This window comes from Lithobates pipiens, unplaced genomic scaffold, assembly GCF_037356315.1.
Source record: "Lithobates pipiens isolate NorthernLeopardFrog02 unplaced genomic scaffold, aLitPip1_a1.2 Scaffold_23, whole genome shotgun sequence".
In the NCBI taxonomy this organism is placed as follows: domain Eukaryota; kingdom Metazoa; phylum Chordata; class Amphibia; order Anura; family Ranidae; genus Lithobates; species Lithobates pipiens.
The window spans coordinates 91,244,776-91,266,223 of NW_027507785.1; the positions used below are offsets into that span (position 1 = coordinate 91,244,776).

The window sequence follows — 21,448 nt, forward strand, 5'->3', positions numbered from 1 at the left end:
ATAACCATCATGAAATATGCAAAATCAGATGTCGATTGTTCAAAAACAAGATGGAAGGTGTGTATGTTTGTGCAACCATGCTTCACTTATTACATAGTACAACCTCCACTAACCCAGGAAGTCTGGGAAAGGTGAAAATTATTTGAGTTACATGGCAAAAGGTATGAATTGTTGTAAAAATCTCCATGGTAGAGGCACCAAAATGACAGTATATGTGGGTGGCAATGGTTTAATGGGCAGCAGAAGCACTTTAAAGTCACTATACAAAGAGTGAACTATTAGTAGGAAATAATTGTTAGCCCTTGTACACACGGTCAGACATTCCGACAACAAAATCCGTTGGATTTTGTCCGAAACTTGTGTTGCATACACATGGTCGGACAAAGTTGTCGGAAAATCTGATCGTACGTAACGTGACAACGTTATTTCATTACGACGGGACTACGTTCAGGCTATTAACCAATAGCTTTGGTCTAGGAATTTGATCTGAGCATGCGTGGCACTTTGTCCGATCGGAATTCTCTACACACAATCGGACAAAGTCCGATCGGATCATGTTGTCGGAAAGTTTTATAGCCCAGCTCTAAAACTTTGTCCATCGTATATTCCAACGGAAACAGTCCGATGGAGCCCACACACAGTCGGATTATCCGACAACACGGCCCGATCGGACATTTTCTGTCGGAATGTCCGACCGTGTGTACAAGGGCTTAGAGGTTTCTTCATATGCCATAATTTTTGGGAACTTTATAATCTAGAAGACTTTATTATGGAAGTCTCAACCATTGCCTTGGCAAAAGTCATGTGCTTATTATTGACCATTAGTGAGGTAATCCTTCAAACACGGGGTCTTGATTAGCATAATATAGCACCCTCACTGGCCAGGGACACCGGAGTTCCTGTAATTATTTCCTGTGGCCAAATAACATGGTTCAAGGTGAGTACAGGTACACTTTATTGAAGTCCTCATTTTGGTGTGTTCTTATGTTGCTATTGTTTTGCTATCCTGATAACTGGATTTAAACCAACCAGCCATATATTATGCTTATCCTTTTTTAGAGCGCTGTGTCACATTCGATTTAGTTGCTGATGTGTTATCGTTTTATATTTGTTTGTGCGAATACATTGAGTGGATGTGTCTTGTGTCTGCTCTGCACAGCTCAGAATGTGGATCAAGATGCATCCAACTTGTATATTTTTGCTCATATTTTATCTGCTTTTGTGTTGATTTTGCTTCATTTTTTTTTTAATTGGCATGCTGTTCAGCCTTTGGATTCCAGAAAAACAAAGGTTTGTCTTTTCTTCACAATGATTTTGTATATCCACTATCAATAAAATATAATGCATTTATTTACTCTAGATGTGTTTTTTTTTTTTTATGTTACCATTGATATTGTTAGTACCTTGTGATTGCACTAGAAAAAAAACAACAAAAAAAGAAATAAGGTTGGTCTAAACCCTAACTGGATGTCATTTTATTTGCTAAAACACTGTGTATCACAAAATACTGTTTTCAATTTTTTTTTCATCCTTTTCGCATTTTAGTACTGCTGATCTCCTCCAACCTCTTATAGTGACTTCCTGCGTACATGCACTCGCATCAGAGTAAGGCTGCTTTCACACTGCATTGTTGAAAAATGCGCATATGCGTTCTTGATGCATTTCCAGCGTGTTTTCTGGTTGCCTGACTCCTACCACGCTCCTGTAAAACATGGATTTGTGACTCAAAAAAAGCAGTTCCTTTTTGATGTGGTTTTGATGCATTTTTTATTAATCTCAATGGGAAGCTGCGTTTTTGAAAAGTGCACTAAAGAACCAGTAAGCAGGTCTACCCAAATGAAACACAACTGACCAGTGTGAAGAATTCCATTGGATTTAAAGGGATGCATTTTTCATGCATTGTTCTTCCTTTTTTTCTTTAGCTTTCTTTTTAACTAAAAAATTGATCAGTGTGAAAGGGCCTTGGGACCCTTTCACATTTATCAGCTTTTTTTTCTGTTTTTGCCTTGCCAAAAGCTGAAAAAAATGCATGACCATAAAATTCTATGGAATCCTACGTAGAACCAGTCAGTTGTGTTTTTAAAAGTTCTGCATGCTGCATTTTTGGTGCATGTTTGGTACTTCCCCATTGAAATAAATGGAAAACACATCAAAAACATGGCAAAAATGCATCAAAAACATACCTGAGGTTGCATTTTTAGTGCGCCTTTTGTGTCACGTGTTCTTTTTTTCACAGGTGCAAAATAAACCAGAAACACGGCAAAGACACATATGCGTTTCTACCGTGTTTTTGCAATAGAGCAATGTAAAAGCATCCTTAGTTTCAAGTCATTTCTCTTGATCAGGTTCCCGATAGTGGCAATGGTAGACAGTTGTCATCCCATATGAGTGCCTGAGCAAGGAATTTTTTTCATTGTGGAAAGCTGCAGATTTTAAAATATTTTAAACACCATTGACATGTTAAAGTATAGGTGGGATTTTTTTTTTTTTTTTTTTTATAGGTTTAAACTGTAATTCTGCTTGTAGTTGTAATTAAAAAAGATAAAAAACTGATTTTAGTGTCATGTATTAGTTCCCGTAATTTCAAGCAAAAGATGAAGGAAATTGGACCTCTAACAATGGCAAGGTCAAGAATATCTTGTCTATGTTTTCATTTTGACTATAATAAAGGCTGAAGGACACAGAATTGTAGAACACACAACTAAAATTTGAGATAATTTAAAGGAAACTTAAAGCAAACTTAAAAGGAGGGGGAAAAAAAAAATATAAGATTCCACTGATGTTGGTGTACAAATATCAACCCAGCTTCTATAACATCACTCTTGGTCTATTACTGTAATAGACAGGTTCAGTAGCTAATAGGGACAATTAGGAAAAGGAAAAGTTGTGGCAACACTCTCGATATGGGAAAATGGATAAATAATTATATACCAGAATATCCTCAGTTTTGGGGCACCAGAGGTGCCGGAAAAAGGTCCTGATATGTAGGCATTTGAAGGTGCCTACTGTATGCTGCCTGCAGTTTGTTTTGCACTTTAGGTTTGCTTTAGAGCCCAATTTCAGCCAAAAAAATGTCTTTAGGCCTACCATACATGGTTCGAACTGTGGTTGCAGCAAAGAAATTCGCACTGTCTATGGCCTGTCTTATTTTTGAATCTAGACCCTCTTGAAACAATTTTCCCCAGATTACAATAAAAACTCAACAGAAGTTCTCTAAGCCCTTGTACACACGGTCGGAGATTCTGATGGAATGTGTCCTATCGGACCGTTTTGTCGGATAATCCGACTGTGTGTGGTCTCCATCGGACTGTTTCCATCGGAGTATCTGACGTACCCAGTTTTCCAACTTGTCCGTAAAATTTTCCGACAAACTGGTCCGATTGGACATACTCCGATCATGTGTAGCCTACTCCGACGGACAAGGTGCCTAGCCTTAACATAGTCCCGTCGTAACAAAATAACGTCATCACGTTATGTACAATCGGATTTTCCGACAACTTTATCCGACCGCGTGTATGCAACAGTTTCGGACAAAATCTGTCGGACAAAATCCGTCGGACAAAATCCAATGGATTTGGTTGTCAGAATGTCTGACCGTGTGTACAAGGGCTTACACTTTTCATTTGGGTAGAATTGGTCTTTAAATTGATCATACCTATCTGATTGTACAATTCCCTTTGGATCTACCTAAATCTATTCCAAGGGCTTGCCTGATTAGTTTAAAATTAAAGACGTTGCTCAAGTAGGCCCTCACATTACATTAGTTTTAGATTGTTAAATCAGGTTGTCAAGTGCATGGTAAGGTTAAGACCTCAACCCAGATGTTAATGACCTATTTTGAATAAGTGCAATAAATTACTTAAATGCCTGAACTCTTATTGAAATAGAACTGCAGTACTACTCTGCTTCTGATTGCATATTAATATATTTTTTAGAAACTAAAGCATAATTAAATATCATAAATAATTGGCTGAACAATAAATGTTTGATGCATTTAAATGTTACTTAGAATTTTTTGTGAACTAATTTAGGATTTGAGTTACTAGTCTGGTTGTTAAAAAAAAAAAGGTTTCTACCTGTCGGTACTTGACTCTTTTATTGTACATTATATGGATTTTTACTATTGATGCTGGAAATGTTTTGACATGTTTCCTATAAACTCTTAGTGGGCTTTACTTACCGTTTTTGCAATAAACTTCCCCTGAAAACAGCAGGAAACCATCATTTATGGGTATAATAACCAATGTCCTTTGAAACAGTGGCCCCTCGTTAATCTCCTTTTATTGTCTGTCTCACTACTTAGATATGTTACTATCTTGCCATCCATTTATACAGCCTCAGCACCACAAACAACTCATCAGTAAAGCTAGCTTTCATATTCATATGTCCTAGAACCTAGCATACCTGTTCTGATGAGTAGTAAAACCATTGTCCTTTGAACAAGTGCCCTGTTCTTAATCTACTTTTAGTATCTATTAAATCTTCCTTCAATGCATCGTTATGTTACGACCATAAGGCACATAGATAAAAACCTAGAAACCCATCTCAAAAACTTGTGGTAAAAGGTATTTAATGATGATATTTAAAGGTCATCATTTTTAACAATGGTCTTTATTTTAACAGCTCTTTGTGATTTTCTTACTAGCTGTGTATATAAATATCTGGTAGATAGGGAACATTGAATTGACAAAAGCTTGCTTGTTGACTATCTAAAACTGTTTACTCATATAACTGATCCACTTCTGTTCCAGCATTTACAGTTGACCATCCAGGCCCTCCAAGATGAACTGCGGACTCAGAGGGACCTTAATCACCTTCTGCAGCAAGAAAGCGGGAACCGTGGCGCAGAACATTTCACCATTGAACTCACTGAGGAAAACTTCCGAAGGCTTCAGGCAGAACATGACCGGCAAGCCAAGGAACTTTTTTTACTCAGAAAAACACTAGAGGAGATGGAGCTGAGGATAGAAACACAAAAACAGACACTAAGTGCCCGTGATGAGTCCATCAAAAAGCTTCTGGAGATGCTGCAAAGTAAAGGATTGCCCTCTAAAAGTATGGAGGAGGAAAATGAGAAGACCCGGAGAATAGTGGAAGCAGAATCACAACTTAATCATTTAGAGGTGCTTCTAGACCAAAGGGACAAAGAAAATATTCATCTGAGAGAGGTAAGTGGGTTTGGCAAAATATAACTTTTTAAGGATGTGATCAAGTAAGGTGATCCTTTGGAAAAATAACACAGGCCAACACACATTTTGGTCCCTCGAATGTTAGACCTGTTCCTGGGTATATTTGACCCGCTGATTCCAGAAATGGCACACATTTTTCCTTGTCAGCTCTACTTTTAGAGATATATAATAAATGCCATATACCACTCTTCACTCTGGTTGACTGTCAAAAAATGGGATATAAATATAGCAAAATTGATGATTCAGACCACCATTGTAAAATAGCCATAACCTCTATGGTGCTCGATCTCCAAAAGTGAAACAATATGATTGGCAATATACACACCCCTCCTATACGATCATGTCTATAATACTGTTAATAACTTACACTTTAGAATCCATTGTTTCCAATGTAAAATTACAATTGGAAGTACGTAAACACTTTCACTTTATCTGCTAACTTTGCACACAAACTAGGTAATAGGAGAACAAGTTGATCAGCAAGATCTTTTCAAAAAGGAACTAAAAAAATATATGATATAAATATAATGATATAAATTCGACCATATCTAAGAAACTAGAGCTGCTGCAGTCTAGCCAATGCTATTTTCTGGATCAGCACCCCAAATAAAGAAAAATGTATAAAAGTTTTATCTAGTTTTTAAGTAAAAAATACCCAGAATTGCTATTTGTATGTAAATAATACACCAAATATGCTATTTTCACCTCCTCTAGAGTTTATGTGCTCCTTTGGGTCAAATATTCAGTTTTTTTTAAAAGAGTGTTTATTGCTGCATTCAAAATTGTTTTGATCAGTTGTCAATAAGGGAACAGAAATATGAGGGCTGAAAATGCTACTTATTATTATGATTATTATGCTGACCTTCATTACTAGAGAAGTCAATTAATTACCTTGAACAACTATGCTGCTTAAAGTGATTGTAAAGTCTTAGTTTTTTTCCTATAAAAATAACAAACATGTCATACTTAAGTCCTATGTGTAGTGGATTTGCACAGGGTAGCCCGTATCCTCCTCTTCTCGGGTCCCTCTTCTGTGATCTTGGCCCCTCCCTCCTGTTCAGTGCCCCCACAGCAAGCAGCTTGCTATGGGGGCACCCGAACAGAGTAGCAGCTCCCTGTGCCCATTCAGACATGGAGCCCCGACCCAGCCCTCTCTCTCCTGATTGGCTGGCTGACTTTGACAGCAGTGGCAGCCAATGACACTGCTGCTGTGTCTCAGCCAACGAGGAGGAAGAGTCTCTAATGGCTCAGACACTCGTGGACATCGCTGGTCAGAGAGGGACCTCAGGTAAGTGTTAGAGGGGCTGAGGGGGGGGGGGGCTGCACACAGAAGGCTTTTTATCTTAATGCATAGAATGCGTTAAGATAAAAAAAACTTTTGCCTTTACAACCCCTTTAAGAAAGTACGACCAAATTCAAAAAAATACTAATCTGCATACTTGTTCTGGTTCACAATTTTTTTTGACTGTTGAAGCCAGATAATAAGTATGACAGCCAGGTAACTATCGTTTTTAGAAGGAGAGGTCAACAATGACATTCTTCATATCTCTCTCGTGAAAGACTTCCATTAGGTTCGCATTCTAGGGTTTTGATCAAGCTGAATATATACTAGTAGAATTTTGTTAAATTTTTTTTCTGTGCATGTGCAACTCAGTATAGTTTCAGCACAATTCTGTGTCAGGATGAAGTAACTCCCATGCGCATTCATGGGGAGTATATAATCCAAACCTGGCAATCAAAATGGCCAGAAACTCCAAACCTGGTAAAGATGTAAGTGCTGGCGACGGAGGGGAGCACAGACATCAAAGTGCTGGAGGGGCAGGGCGGCCTGACAACTCATGGGGCCCCCAGGCAATCAGAGATTATGGGGCCACACAGTAGACACAAACACACACACACAGTATACAATCACACAGTATACACAGACATGTTTCTATTGGCTGAGAAGGTACTGGAGAGGTGGGGCAGCTATAATCTCAGGATTTTTAGACCAAAAGGATGTCGGTAAGGGACATTTCAGAGACAGATGTAAAAAAATAAAAATACATTTTTACATACTGTCCCTGTTTTACTGAGGCTGGCAACCCTGGTGGGGCCCCCTAGTGGCATGGGGCCCTCGGGCAGTGCCCGAGTGGCCCAATGGTCAGTCTGCCCCTGTGGAGGGGTTTTGCTTTCCTTGGTAAGTCTGCCTTAATGTGCCAGTATGCTGTTTATACTTGCACATTATGGCAAAAACCTAATGGGGGGGCCAAAATGTATTTTTTTTTTGCCAATTTATTTTCATGTTAACTATAAAGGAAGGTGTTTTAAATTGTGGTTTAAAAACAAAATAATATGTACCTCTTTCTGAACATTTAAATATAGTTAGTTATATGCAAGGATATATCAAAATCGTATAATACCAAAATCAGAGTATTTCCAAACAGACTTTCATCTGGCAATTCTAATGGGATGTTTTCATTTATATGTGAATTTTATTCATAGCTTTTTATGTAGGAAATGTAATTTCCGGGCTTACTTGACTTTCACTGTAAGAGTTTAGATCAATACTCTCCAATATCATTAAACAATTATAGCATCTCTTTTTGACAGCAATGTAGGATCAGTGCTACATTTGTTGCTCTTGTATTCAGAGAAAAAGGGAGAAGCAAATTCTAAGTGTAATTACCATGCAGAAGTCAATGAAAATAATAACAGAAAAAAAAATAACAAAAAACGTAGTTTGTTAAATGGGTCACACTTTGCAGAAAAATAGGCTGTCTTCTTATAAGTGGTACTATTAAATAAGAATGATTTAAAGCTTAAGTTTAGCCCTTACCGACTGGAAAATCTTTGCATGGATACAGAAATCAGTGAGTTTTTTTTCCGTTCAGCCTGCTGGATGCAAAAAAAACAAAAAACTTCCTGTGTGTACCTAGCTTTAAAGCTTCCGCTTTAAGTGTTGGTGACCCACTGACATGCCACGTTTGGCATGTCATTTTCTTGGGGGTGGAGACGGTACCCAGCTCCCAATTCATCCCTGGCGCCGGAAGGAAGATCACCTCTCCCCGCTCCCTCCCTGAAATCTTCTGGGATACGTCACAGTTCCCAGAAGATTGCCCAGAAAATCACATCACGCAGGGCGGCTCACACATATGCAGTGCACAGTAACAGTGCTGCCACCGTGGAGAGGAGGGGGAGAGGAGCGGGGCTTCATACTCCCGCATTGCTGGACCGTGGGACAGGTGAGTGTCTGAATATTAAAAGTCAGCAGCTACACTTTTTATAGATGCTGACTTTCAAACGGATGGAACTTCGCTTTAAATAGGAATTTCACCCCTGTTAGAATGTCTCCCCTATGTTAGAATATACAGCAAAGGCCCCTTTAACTACTTAAGGTCTGTCGGCTACAGCGCGGACCTCAATTTCCGGGAGGTCGTCATAGGACGTCCTCCCCTGTGCACACTCCCTGCAGGGAGCGTGCTGTGACCACTGAGTCATGGAGACTCGGGTGATCACCGATCCTAGTAAGGGGCCGGTCCTGGCCCCTTACCATGTGATCAGCTGTCAGCCAATGACAGCTGATCACATGATGTAAACAAAAGCTCGGTGATTGAGTTTTTTTCTCCTCATGCTGACAGCGTGAGGAGAAAAAAAATCAGGCGATCACCGGCTTATGTTAAAGGGACATCAGTCCCAAAGAGGAAGGAGGCACATCTGCCTCCTCTGTGCAATTTAGTACCCCCTACCAGTGCCACCTGTCATTGTGCCCATAGTTGCCACAGTGCCCACCAGTGCCACCTATCAATGCCCATGAGTGCCACCTATCAATGTCCACAAGTGGCACCTGTCAATGCCCACCAGTAATACCAATCAGTGCTACCTATCAGTGTAAGCAATCAGTGCTCACCACTGCCACCCATCAGTGACCATCACTGCCACCTATAGGTGCCCATCAATGCCGCCTCATCAGCATACATAAGTGAAGGAGAAAAATTACCTGTTTACAAAATGTTATAACAAAATATTTAAAAAATATATATATTTTTTTAAATTTAGTCTTTTTGAATTTTTTTTTAACAAAAAATAAAAACCGCAGAGGTGATCAAATACCACCAAAAGAAAGCTGTGGGAAAAAATGATAAAAATTTAATTTGGGTACAGTGTTGTATGACCGGGCAATTGTCATTCAAAGTGCGACAGCGCTGAAAATTGGTCTGGACAGGAGGGGGCTTTAAGTGCCCAGTAAGCAAGTGGTTAAAAATGTGTAATAACAGCATTTTACAAACAGTTGCTTATAGATAATTGCAGACGTTTTATTATTTTCATACTTTGTTTTTATTTTCCCTCCATCATTCTCACAGTGGCCATATTACACTAAGGCCAGATGATTCTATCTCCCTTTATTTCCCGAAGCTTTGGGTTTGCTTCTGGAACATATGACAGTGCATATCATGTGAGGGGGAAGGCACTGGTGAAGTAGCCTTCCCAAGATGCATGTGTGAGGAACTGGTTACATCACCGGTTTCTCACTATACCAGGAAGTAGAAAAAACAGTAATTTTAAGTAAAAGCAAAAAAAAAAAAATGTGTTTACCTAATGAATGTAAGATGATTTCATATCACCATGCAGTTTCATGCCGATATGATTTTTGATAAAAGGGTGGTGAGGTCCACTTTATATAGTGATTGATTTAGCTGTACCACTGCACCAGGATATTCCCTGGCCTTACTTTGCTGGCTTTCATTTTCCTATAACGCCTTCCAGATTGCAGGAGGGTAAATAGTCAATGAAAAGAATGAGGGTATCTGTGTAGCAGCCGTGCCAGTCATGCAGAGTGCAGCTCACAAACATGATTTCCAAACTTTTTCTTAATGTTAAAGTAAAACTATGGGCAAACTTTTTTTCATATTGGATAGAGTAAGATGTCTTTCACACCACACCGCCCATAGCGTTGGCGGTAAAACGCAGCTAAAAATAGCCTTGCGGCGCATTTACCCCCGCTAGCGGCCGAGAAAGGGTTAAAACCGCCAGCAATACGCCGCAATGGTGGCGTTTTTCCGGCGGTATTACAGCGCTGCCCCATTGATTTCAATGGGGAGCAGCGGTGGAGGAGCGGTAAACACACCGCTCCAAAGAAGCTGCTGGCAGGGCTTTTCCCTGACGTCCTGCCAGCGCACCGCTGTAGTGTGGAAACCCTCGGGCTTTCACACTACAGACAATGGTGCAGCTTTTTTAGGGCGGATTGCAGGCACTATTTCTAATGCTATAGCGCCTGCAAAACGCCCTGGTGTGAAAGGGGTCTAAGAGAGAGTTTTAACCCCTGTCAGATTTTTTTTCGCAATCGTCCCATTGTAGCGATTTCCCTTCACTTCCTGTCCCATAGCCAAACAGGAAGTGAGAGGAAACCCCTGCAAATTAAGGAAAATCCTTGGGGACCCTAGACAGCTAGAGTCCCCATTTGGAAGATTTCCCATCTATTACTTTTCTGGGGACAACCCAAAATTTGAGATTTTCTTTTACTTACTTTTACTTTCAATGAAAATGATAAACAGGACAAAGAGAGAGAGTGAATCTCCTTAACAGGGACACAGACATTAATACAAACTGACAGGGGTTCTAATCCCTCTACACTCTATCCAAAAGTAAAAAAAAATTACATTTACTTATACATCTAAACTATCACCAAAACACCCGAAAATTTTAAATGCAGAAACAAAAATTTGACTATACTAAAATGCAGCTGAGTAAAGTTTTCTATATTTTCTGGTGGTGTTTGACTTAATATCTTTGTGATTTCTCCCTTAAATCAGACCAGCCCAGCCTATTACCTATTGGTATTGACAATACTACATTAGCTAATATGCACGCTCTCATTGGTCAGAGAGATAGTAGGTGGGCAGAACTTAAAAAAAATAGTATATGCTTTTGCTACACAAGTCACATTGTATTGAATGTTATTAAAAAGTATCTTTCCTTTTCAATCAGCAGCGCTGTAATTTTCTGTAATATGCAATGCAATATGGCTACCTGGAGATGTTCTGTACAAAGTTGGTGCACAGAACTCCCCCCAGAAATGTGATTTCCTGCTTGTGTGATTGGCTTACTGATTTTCCCAGAACCAGCGCACGGCGATGTACGTCGACAGAATGGCACGGGCAGGCATATTGGCGTACATGTACGTCCAATCTTCAATGCCGCCCTGCCATCGGGAGCACGCCACCGGCGGCGCGTTCCCGCACTGGTCGGGACCCCGTGAGTCCGGTCGCGGGACCCGCGGACTTGATCGCCGCGGGCATCCCCGCGATCGTCTCACGGGACAGCTGAATGGAGGAAATGCCGTGTAAACAGCATTTCTCCATTCTGCCTAGCAACTAGTGACGCTGATCTCTGCTCCATGTGATTGGAGCAGAGATCAGTGTTCACTAAATGAAAGCCCAACCCCCCACAGTTAGTAACACACCCCTAGGAACACTTAACCCCTACACTGCCACCCACTGGTTAACCCCTTCACTGCCAGTGTCATTTACATAGGAATCACTGCATTTATATAGCAGTGATTACTGTATAAATGACAATGGTCCCAAAAATGTGTCAAAAATGTCCGATGGGTCCCCCACAATGTCGCAGTCACAATAAAAATCGCTGATCGCCGCCATTACTAGTAAAAAAAAAAAAAATAATAAATTATTAATAAAAATGCTATAAAACTATCCCTATTTTGTAAACGCTATAACTTTTGAGCAAACCAATCAATAATCGCTTATTGCGATTTTTTTTAACAAAAATATGTAGATGAATACGTATCGTCCTAAACTGAGGGAAAAAAATGTTTTTTTATATATTTTTGGGGGATATTTATTAAAACAAAAAGTAAAAAATAATGCGTTTTTTTCAAAATTGTCGCTTTATTTTTGTTTATAGCGCAAAAAATAAAAACCGCAGGGGTGATCAAATACCACCAAAAGAAAGCTCTGTTTGTGGGAAAAAAAGGATGTCAATTTTGTTTGGGAGCCACGTCGCACGACCGCGCAATTGTCAGTTAAAGCGACTCAGTGCCGAATCGCAAAAAGTGGTCTGGTCTTTGACCAGCAAAATGGTCCGGTCTGTAAGTGGTTAACTGCTTCCGGACCGCCCACTGTATATACACTGTGGCAGGGTGGCTCATCTGCGCAAAATCATGTACCTGTACGTGATTTTATGCACGAGATCTGGGGAGTGCACTCAGTGTTTTTGGGTATGAGTCTGTTAGCATGGCACATCTTGACTTGGTAATATTTGCCCACTCTTCTTTGCAAAAATACTCCAAATCTGTCAGATTACGAGGGTATCTCCTGTGCACAGCCCTTTTTAGATCTCCCCACAGATTTTCAATCGGATTCAGGTCTGGGCTCTGGCTGGACCATTCCAAAACGTTAGTCTTCTTCTGGTGAAGCCATTCCTTTGTTGATTTAGATGTATGTTTTGGTTTGTTGTCAAGCTGAAAGATGAAGTTCCTCTTCATGTTCAGCTTTCTAGCAGAAGCCTGAAGGTTTTGTGCCAATATTGACTGGTATTTGGAACTGTTCAATATTCCTGCTACCTTGACTAAGGCCCCTGTTCCAGCTGAAGAAAAACAGCCCCAAAGCATGATACTGCCCCCAGCATGCTTCTCGGTGGATATGGTATTCTTCTTTTAATGTGCAGTGTTGTTTTTGCGCCAAACATATTTTTTGAAATTATGAGCAAAGCTTTCAACCTTGGTTTCATCAGACCATAACACATTTTCCCACATGCTTTTGGGAGACTTTATGTGTTTTTTTGCAAAATTTAGCCCGGTTACGATGTTTTTCTTCGTAAGAAAAGGCTTCCGTCTTGCCAATCTACCCCATAGCCCAGACATATGAAGAATATGGGAGATTGTTATCACATGTACTTGACAGATATTCCTGCAGCTCCTTTAATGTTGCTGTAGGCCTCTTGACAGCCTCCCTGACCAGTTTTCTTCTTGTCTTTTCAATAATTTTGGAGGGACGTCCAGTTCTTGGTAGTGTCACTGTTGTGCTATATTTTCTCCACTTGATGATGACTGTCTTCACTGTGTTCCATGGTATATCTAATGCCTTGGAAATTCTTTTGTACCCTTCTCATGACTGATACCTTTTAACAATGAGATTCCTCTGATGCTTTGGAAGCTCTCTGCTGATCATGACTTTTGCTGTAGGATGTGACTAAGAAAATGTCAGGAAAGACCTACCAGAACAATTGAACTTAATTTGGGGTTAATCAGGCACTTTAAATGATGGCAGGTGTGTACTGACAAATGTGATTTCTTAATTCGGAACACAGCTATATCCCCAGTTAGAAGATTATGTGCACACTTATGCAACTACATTATTTTCGTTCTGAAATGATTTATCTTTGTTTCATTTTTCTACATCACTGAAATTTTAACAGGTGTGTGCAGACTTTTTATAGCCTCTGTATAGTTTATTATTATGGATGCTTAAATGTTACATATTCAAGTAGCAAGGGTTCAGCTTTAGAGTGTGGTGTATTAGTATAGGTAATACATTGTTAAAAGAGAATTATGGGCAAAGATCTTTTGGTCATACTTCTCTTGTGGGTCATTTACATGTGCTCTCCTGTGACCCAGAATCAGTCAACAGTGGTTAACATCATAGAGCAGCTCCAGAAGGATACCAACAATATTGTCAGAATTTACCCAGATGCCTGATCAGAAGCTGGTTCAGCCCTTCAAGACTTTGCTGGAAGCCTGAGTTGGCCGCTCCTGCTCCTTTCTCAGCCTGGTTCTCCAGGGAGAGATGGAGGAGCAGAGAGCGGTGACTGAGAGTCGCTGCTCTCTGCTTAGAGTGGCCTGGGAACTAAGCGATCAGCAGTCATGCATTGGAGGACAGCTGCAGTATTCGTCATGGAGGTGAGTATGTGTGTTTGTTTTTATGACCCCAAACTTCTCCTTTAATTCATGAAATGCCTGCACACTACTTCACTATGCACACTGATTCTCAGTGCAGTAAGCAAAGACTCTGCTAATTTGCTTAGTAGCACTTCCGTTTTCGAGGGTAAAATTTATGGTCAAAGACCTTGAATTAGATCTTCCTGTAGGTGTTAGATTTAAAGCCACCATGACCTTACCCATTACCCACCAGGGAAATTATTCAAGTAGAATGCCGCAAGCACAGTACTGAGTATTTGCTTTCACTGGTCTTTCTGGCCCCAGTGTACTTCAATGAAACTCTCCCCTGTTATTTCAATGTGCAGAATGTCTTATTTTGTCACCGATGTTTGTGTTGTCTTAGCGGATGATCTTTTTTTTTTCTCTTTCCATTCCAAATAAACATTAGATCTGCATAGCTGTGGGTAAATTTCAGGGAATACAGGTCTTTTTATCATGTGGAAATCTAATACAGATGTTGGGTCCTTGGACATTTTTGATGTCTTGACCACACATGGTTTACCCAAGGAACCACCAAGTCCTTTTATTATTGCTATCAAAGGGCCTGCCTAAGGCAAATTGCTGAGCTTCCTATTTGACTGAGAGTTTAAAATTCATGTAGCTCTTTGGACACAGTAAGGAATTCTTAAGTGATAGTTGTATGCCAACTTAAGGCCAAATTCCTGTAAAAAGGATTGTTTCAAACTGTTATATTGGCCTCTGTCTACCTGTAAAATATTTCTGTATCTCAGAGGTACACTAGCGTGAACACTGTGACCACAAATGTTTTAAGCCTGCTCTTTTCTTTGTGTGGTCACTGGCCATCTCCACACATTCTCCTGACTTTCTTTGTGCCACATAAACACTTCTATACCCTATTTGTACCTAAAACGTGAGATTTAAATCTGCCATAGACGGTTTGAGTTTCAGGTGATTCCTACTGAATTAGCTGAAATCCAAGATTGGGGTGGCCCTTTTAGCACCACCTGGTTTGCCAGTTGACTTTTGTCGAAGGAGCCTGGTGGAAGATGGTTGGCCTTACAGTGACTGCATCCAATCAGACATGAGTGATGGCCGTCAGAATACAGTAGCCGTCGGGAGATTCCTATATCCAATTAGTTTAGCACAGATGAAAGAACCTACTAAATTTTGGGCTGAACAACAGAAATGTATACATGTATGGCTAGCTTTATATTTTTTTGCCCAATGCAAATGATGGAGAAAAAGTAATTTCAGCTCTCAAATATATATAAATGAGCTGCCAAATTGTTTGGAACTCTGTTCAGTCAGTCTTATAATTTGCAAACCTCTGCTATCAGTGCCGGGACAAGGTCATCCAGCACCCAGGGCAAAGAGGCCAAACTGCACCCCCTTCCCTGTTTATGATGTGAAAGCCTAGGGGATCCTATGCCCAGCAGTCTCTTGCTTGTCAAAACCACTGCTGCTGTCACTACTTCTGTCAGCCTTGTAACAAAAGAAAGGCGCCCCCATCCCTACAGTAAACCATTGTGCCCAGGGCAGCCGCTCCTCCTGGCCACCCCTTGTCTCGACCCTGTCTGCTACACTACATATCTAAGCCCACGTACACGCGGTCGGAGATTTTGCCAACCAAATCCGTCGGATTTTGCCCGTCTGATTTAGTCTGACGGATTGTGTCTGAAACTGTTGCATACACACGGTCGGGCCAAGTTGGCGAAAAATCCGATCTTTCAGAACGTAATTTCGTTACGATGGGACTACATTCAGGCTAGTAGCCAATAGCTTTGATGTAGGAATTTGATCTGAGCATGCGTGGCACTTGGTCCGATTAAAATGCTCTACACATGATCGGATTAGGTCCGTCCGGCCCAGTTGGTTGGGAAATATTTCCAACATGTTGGAAAATTGGGTCCGATGGAGATTCGGACGGAATCAGTCCGATGCATACCACACAGAGTCGGATTATCTGACGACACGGTCCGATAAGACTCATTCCGACAGATTCTCTGACCGTGTGTACAAGGGCTCAGAAGGTCTTTTTCCCGGTAAAGCTTTACAGCGTCACGTGTCACATCTTCAGCTCCAGTTTGCCAACTGCACATTTAGTCAACATCATCCTCTCTGTCCAGCAAGCTGGCAGGTGACACTCAAACCCATAAAACCGAGCCAGGAATTTTCAGAGTGATCTTTTCAGCAGTATATTTTTGTTCAATCACAAGAGTGGAACAGAATTACTAATCCTTTGGCAGGTCAACCAGCTTACATATTTGTACTTCAACAGGATAATTGGCTGTTTGCCCACAGTTTGTCTTTAATACATCAAAACAGACCCGTGAAAAGATAGTTGCTTCAATTGCAAAAAGCTGAAAAATGTTGGCTCAAAACATTGATTTTTCTAATGGAGTTAGTGTGTTGCAAGGACTAGTGTAATTAAATTACTATTTAGCTGGTGGCTTGTTTAGGGTAAACATCCGAAAAATCGTGATTAAATGTAAAACCACACTGTGGACTTTCAAAAATATTTAATAACACATAATTTTTATTTTACATCCACAAATTAAAATCAAGATAAAAAAAATGACATATAACACAACAGTGTTAGATATAGCAAATTTTAATCTCTTGTTTGCCCTTCTGCTTGTTCTTCCCCTGTTTTTGATGCGTTCCATTGCATTTTTGATGCATTTTTGGTGCGTTTTTTTATGCAGTCTAGTGCATTTTCCCCCCTCTTTTTTTCTTCACCCTAAAGTGGATGTAAACCCTCACATATACCCATTGAAGTGAACAGCCTCAGATGATACACAGAGATGAAACAAATCTCCGTACATTAGTTTTACATGTATATCTGCTGTCTTCAGCTTTATATATCCTTTAGAAAGTGCATATCCTGTTACAGATTTTCTCTTCCTGTTCAGCACTGGGAGTGGATTATTGGCATACAGCCAAGACAGCTGATTGGAGGAAAAGCACACCCCCCCACTCCACATAGGCAAAGGAAGGAGGTAATGTGCAGAGCTCTGCTGTGAGATGGCATGCTGTCTGCTAATCTATTTACAGCAACCCCCCACGACACAAACTTCAGGCTGTTTTTATCTCCCGTCTCTTGTCAAACGTTATCAGGCTGATAACAGAGCTACGGAACAGAAGAAACACACGGAAACTGCAAGCACTGGTGTGAACTATGCAATTGAAAACCATTAAACCTACTTTTCTTGTGTATTTGATGCAGAAAAAAACGTACTGGACTGTATGTGATGTGATGTGAACTGGCCCTAAATCTATAGATGATCAAACATAACTGTATGAAGACATTTTAATATGCATTCATTTGTCCACACATTTACATCGTTTTAATATATCTATACATACAGCATTTCACAAAAGTGAGTACACCCCTCACATTTTTGTAAATATTTTACTATATCTTTTCATGTGACAACACTGAAGAAATGACACTTTACTACAATGTAAAGTAGTGAGTGTACAGCTTGTATAACAGTGTAAATTTGCTGTCCCCTCAAAATAACTCAACACCCAGCCATTACTGTCTAAACCGCTGGCAACAAAAGTGAGTACACCCCTAAGTGAAAATGTCAAAATTGGGCCCAAAGTGTCAATATTTTGTGTGGCCACCATTATTTTCCAGCACCACTTTAACCCTCTTGGGCATGGAGTTCACCAGAGCTTCACAGGTTGACACTGGAGTCCTCTTCCACTTCTCCATGATGACATCATGGAGCTGGTGGATGTTAGAGACCTTGCGCTCCTCCACCTTCCGTTTGAGGATACATGCTTGGCCAGTCCATCACCTTTACCCTCCACTTCTTTAGCAAGGCAGTGGTCGTCTTGGAGGTGTGTTTGGGGTCGTTATCATGTTGGAATATTGCCCTGCGGCCCAGTCTATGAAGGGACGGGATCATGCTCTGCTTCGGTATGTCACAGTCCAACTTTGCCCTGCAACTTCAGTTCAAGTTTGATCCAACTTATTGTGACTTTTTACACTCTATGGCATTGAAGTGGTATCAAGTGGTATCAAAGTCGGACCAAAGTAGTGCAGGAACCTTTTCCAAAGTCAGACTGACTTGTCTTGGGGTAACAAATGGTTTAAGTGCACGCCTGTACAAGAGCCGTGTTTACCCGCACAGGGAGGCAGCAATGTTCCATGCATCCTAATGCAGCAGTCCTTTTCATGTCAACTGAGACACAGCGGTTGTGGGTGCTGATCCCCAAACGCAGACAATGTGAAGTTTGTGTCCTCTCTGCACCCATGTGGCTGTCAAATTATGAGCATTGCCTGTGCAGCTGCTGTGTCCCAGTAGACATGAATGGGACTGCCTACATGGGGATACACAGAACGCCTGTGCATTCCTTAGAGGGCAAACGCAGCCCTCACATGGGCGTACACTTAATTATGCCCGTATGTTGTAAATCACTAATATTATTATTATATAAATCCTGTATTATAATAGCGCATGCAGTTTATGCAGCGCTTTACAACTTGAGGGTAGACAGTACAAATACAATATACTTTAATACAGTAGGAATCAGAGGGCCCTGCTCGTTAGAAATTACAATCTAATATGCAGCCCCTTGGTTGTTTAAAGGGATGACAGTACTGTTTTCTGATCCTTAGCCAGATTTGTGATAAGACCAGGTGGCAATGCTTTTAGCTACTCTGTTACTTTAGGCCTTTGCATGATCTGCCGTTAATGAATTTATTCCTCTATGTAAGGCTGGCCATACACTATAGAATTTTCTTGTTCAACTTTCCTTTAGATTTACCAAAACCATATAATATGAGATTAAGTCTAAGCACTTTCAATTTGTATGCCATCAGACAGGCCCTTGCTCTGCATAGTTGAAGTTAATCTAAAAGAAATTAACTAAAAAAATAGTATAGTGTATGGCCAGCCTAAGGCCACCAGTAGGCATTAACAAGCAAGTGTTTTGTGATTATGAGCCAGCTACACTCACTCTGCATGGCACTCCATATACATGCCATAGAATTGTAAGGTCGGTGACTAGTACGTTTATGGTAATGGAACGTAGTGGGGAGAGGTAGTACTGTTGATGCTTATCTTACTGGAAAATAATAGCAATTTCTGCAGATTTTCTCATCTATCTGATCGAGATAGAAGAAAAAGAGAACACTGGGACTTTAAATGAGGGGGTGACCGGGTAAGGTCAATTGCCTCCATCCCTATTTGAATAAAGCAATCAGGATGACTGAGGGTTGGGACTTTAAATGAAGAAGGCAGGTGTAAAACATTTAAATTTATTGGAAAATCAATGGTAAGTTGCATGAGGGTAATCATGAGTACACCAAGAAGACCAATATATTCCATTCAATGGTTAAACATACAGCAATAACAATTGACCACTAAAAATACAAATCACATATTACAAGTGATCATTAAGCAAGTAAAACATATAGTTGGCATAAAACATGGCATATAGTAGCTCTATGCATTTCGTGGATTCATCCACTCTTCAGGAGCATGCACGTGGAAAACTGAATGCTGTAGTATAATAATAAGAATATCTGTAAGGTCTGACCCTGTCATGGAAAGCAGAGATTAAAATAAAGTAATTAGAAGTAATATTGGCTAGGATAAACCCCCCAAAACCACTCTCAAAAGTACTTACATTATCTATATCTATGCAGTAGCAATATGCCAAAATGAATCAGAATAACCCCATATGGGTATCACTGATGGGAGCTGAGGTGGTGAAGGCAGACCAGGACTGGACAAAGATGGTTTCCAAAGAAAGGAAATTCCAAAAATTGATCATGGTCAACAGTGACCATATGTGCTAAAGATAAAAGAAAGATTGTAAAATAAGTTGGAAGATCATATTATGTGGTACAATAGGTCACCTGTCCTAAACTTGGTAAAGGATAGGATAATGAGATGCTAATGAGTGTATAGGTAAGGTTAACTTAGTGAGAGTAAAAAGTTGGAATGATTGGAAAAGTGAAATACATGGAATATTTTAAGAAACCATATCAACCAAAGAGATTAGATGAAATAAAATAGAAGTGCAGCATAAATCTGATCGAGATGTTAATGAGAGGGTGTGCCAATCACCCCACTGGCACAAAGACAGCAAGAAAAAAATGATTAAACTATCACCTACTCTGTATAAAATACAACAAGGAAAAAAGGGGCCAAAAGAGGGCTGGGGAATCACCAACCCCCGGGACTTTAAAGGTATCAAATCAGGAAATATTAACAAAACCTTAATGTATAAAATATTACAATTTTATTCATACTATACACAATTAGAAATTAAACATTCATAAAAACGATGATTTGACATCAATTTGCAAACGAGAGCATATAGATCATCTTTCACCAAACAAGAGGAGTGAAGAAAAGGCAAGCTGCAATCATTCTCAACATGTTTCGCCCGGGATGGGCTTCTTCAGGAAAAAACTGATTGAGCAGCCACAAAGCTAGGGTAATAAAAAATGAATGTTACTATAAATTGATGTATAGAGCAACAACAATTGATAAGGTAAATAACAGTAAGTGACAGTAAATTGATATGGGTAATCATTTACGTAGATCAAATTGATAAAACAGATACTTAGTATGTTTTGAATGGTTGAGTTGTAGACTTAATTACAGTAAATGAGTATCTCACTGAAATTGCCAATGCTCCAAAGGAATTCAAAAGGTCAGACGAAAATCAGTTTAAGACATTAGAAAATCTATACTCATTTTAGCGATAAAGTCGCAAATCAGGAGAAGTTTATCGCCTATAGGGAATCTGCAGAGAGAAATAAAACAATTCAAAGGGATATAGAGGAAAAGGAAGAAAGATCCATTGGACCCTTTAGAAAAGAGGAGCCAAATTTTAAATTAAAGGGGTTGTAAAGTAAACATTTTAATTTTTTTAAAATAACAAACATGTCATACTTACCTCCACTGTGCAGCTCGTTTTGCACAGAGTGGCCCCGAGCCTGCTCTTCTGGGGTCCCTCGGCGGCTGTCTCTGCTTCCTCCCACAGGTGCTTCTCATGTTAATGCGAGCTCCCTCGCATTGGTGAGAAGCACTGCGGGCGCGCTCCCGTGATACAGCCGGCGGCTATAGCCGCTCGCTGTATCACAAGGCCCCGTCCCCCGGCGCGCTGCGTCATTGGATGTGATTGACAGCAGCGCGAGCCAATGGCTGCGCTGCTTTCAATCCATCCACTCCAGCCAATCAGCGGCCAGGCTGAGCGGCGAAGAGGACGGCGGGGGCGAGCGTGGGATTTTCGAGGGGTCAGGTAAGTAAAACGGGGGGACTGGGGGCGCCGGCAGTGTGAGATGTTTTTTCACCTTAATGCATAGAATGCATTAAGGTGAAAAAACATTTACCTT

The 21,448-nt window shown here is 40.4% G+C and overlaps 1 protein-coding gene across 5 annotated transcripts in view; it reads left to right on the forward strand.

Annotated features, from left to right (window-relative positions):
• Positions 1–21,448, forward strand: part of ERC2 (ELKS/RAB6-interacting/CAST family member 2) — a 1,374,577-nt gene that overhangs the window by 177,821 nt on the left and 1,175,308 nt on the right. For 3 of the 5 annotated variants that reach the window (XM_077452045.1, XM_077452048.1, XM_077452049.1), the window contains exon 3: positions 4,752–5,168. In XM_077452045.1, the coding sequence (XP_077308171.1) occupies positions 4,752–5,168 (417 nt within the window). Of the gene's footprint in view, positions 1–1,266; positions 1,291–4,751; positions 5,169–21,448 lie in introns of all 5 variants that reach the window. The other 2 variants (XM_077452044.1, XM_077452047.1) reach the window with 1 other exon arrangement.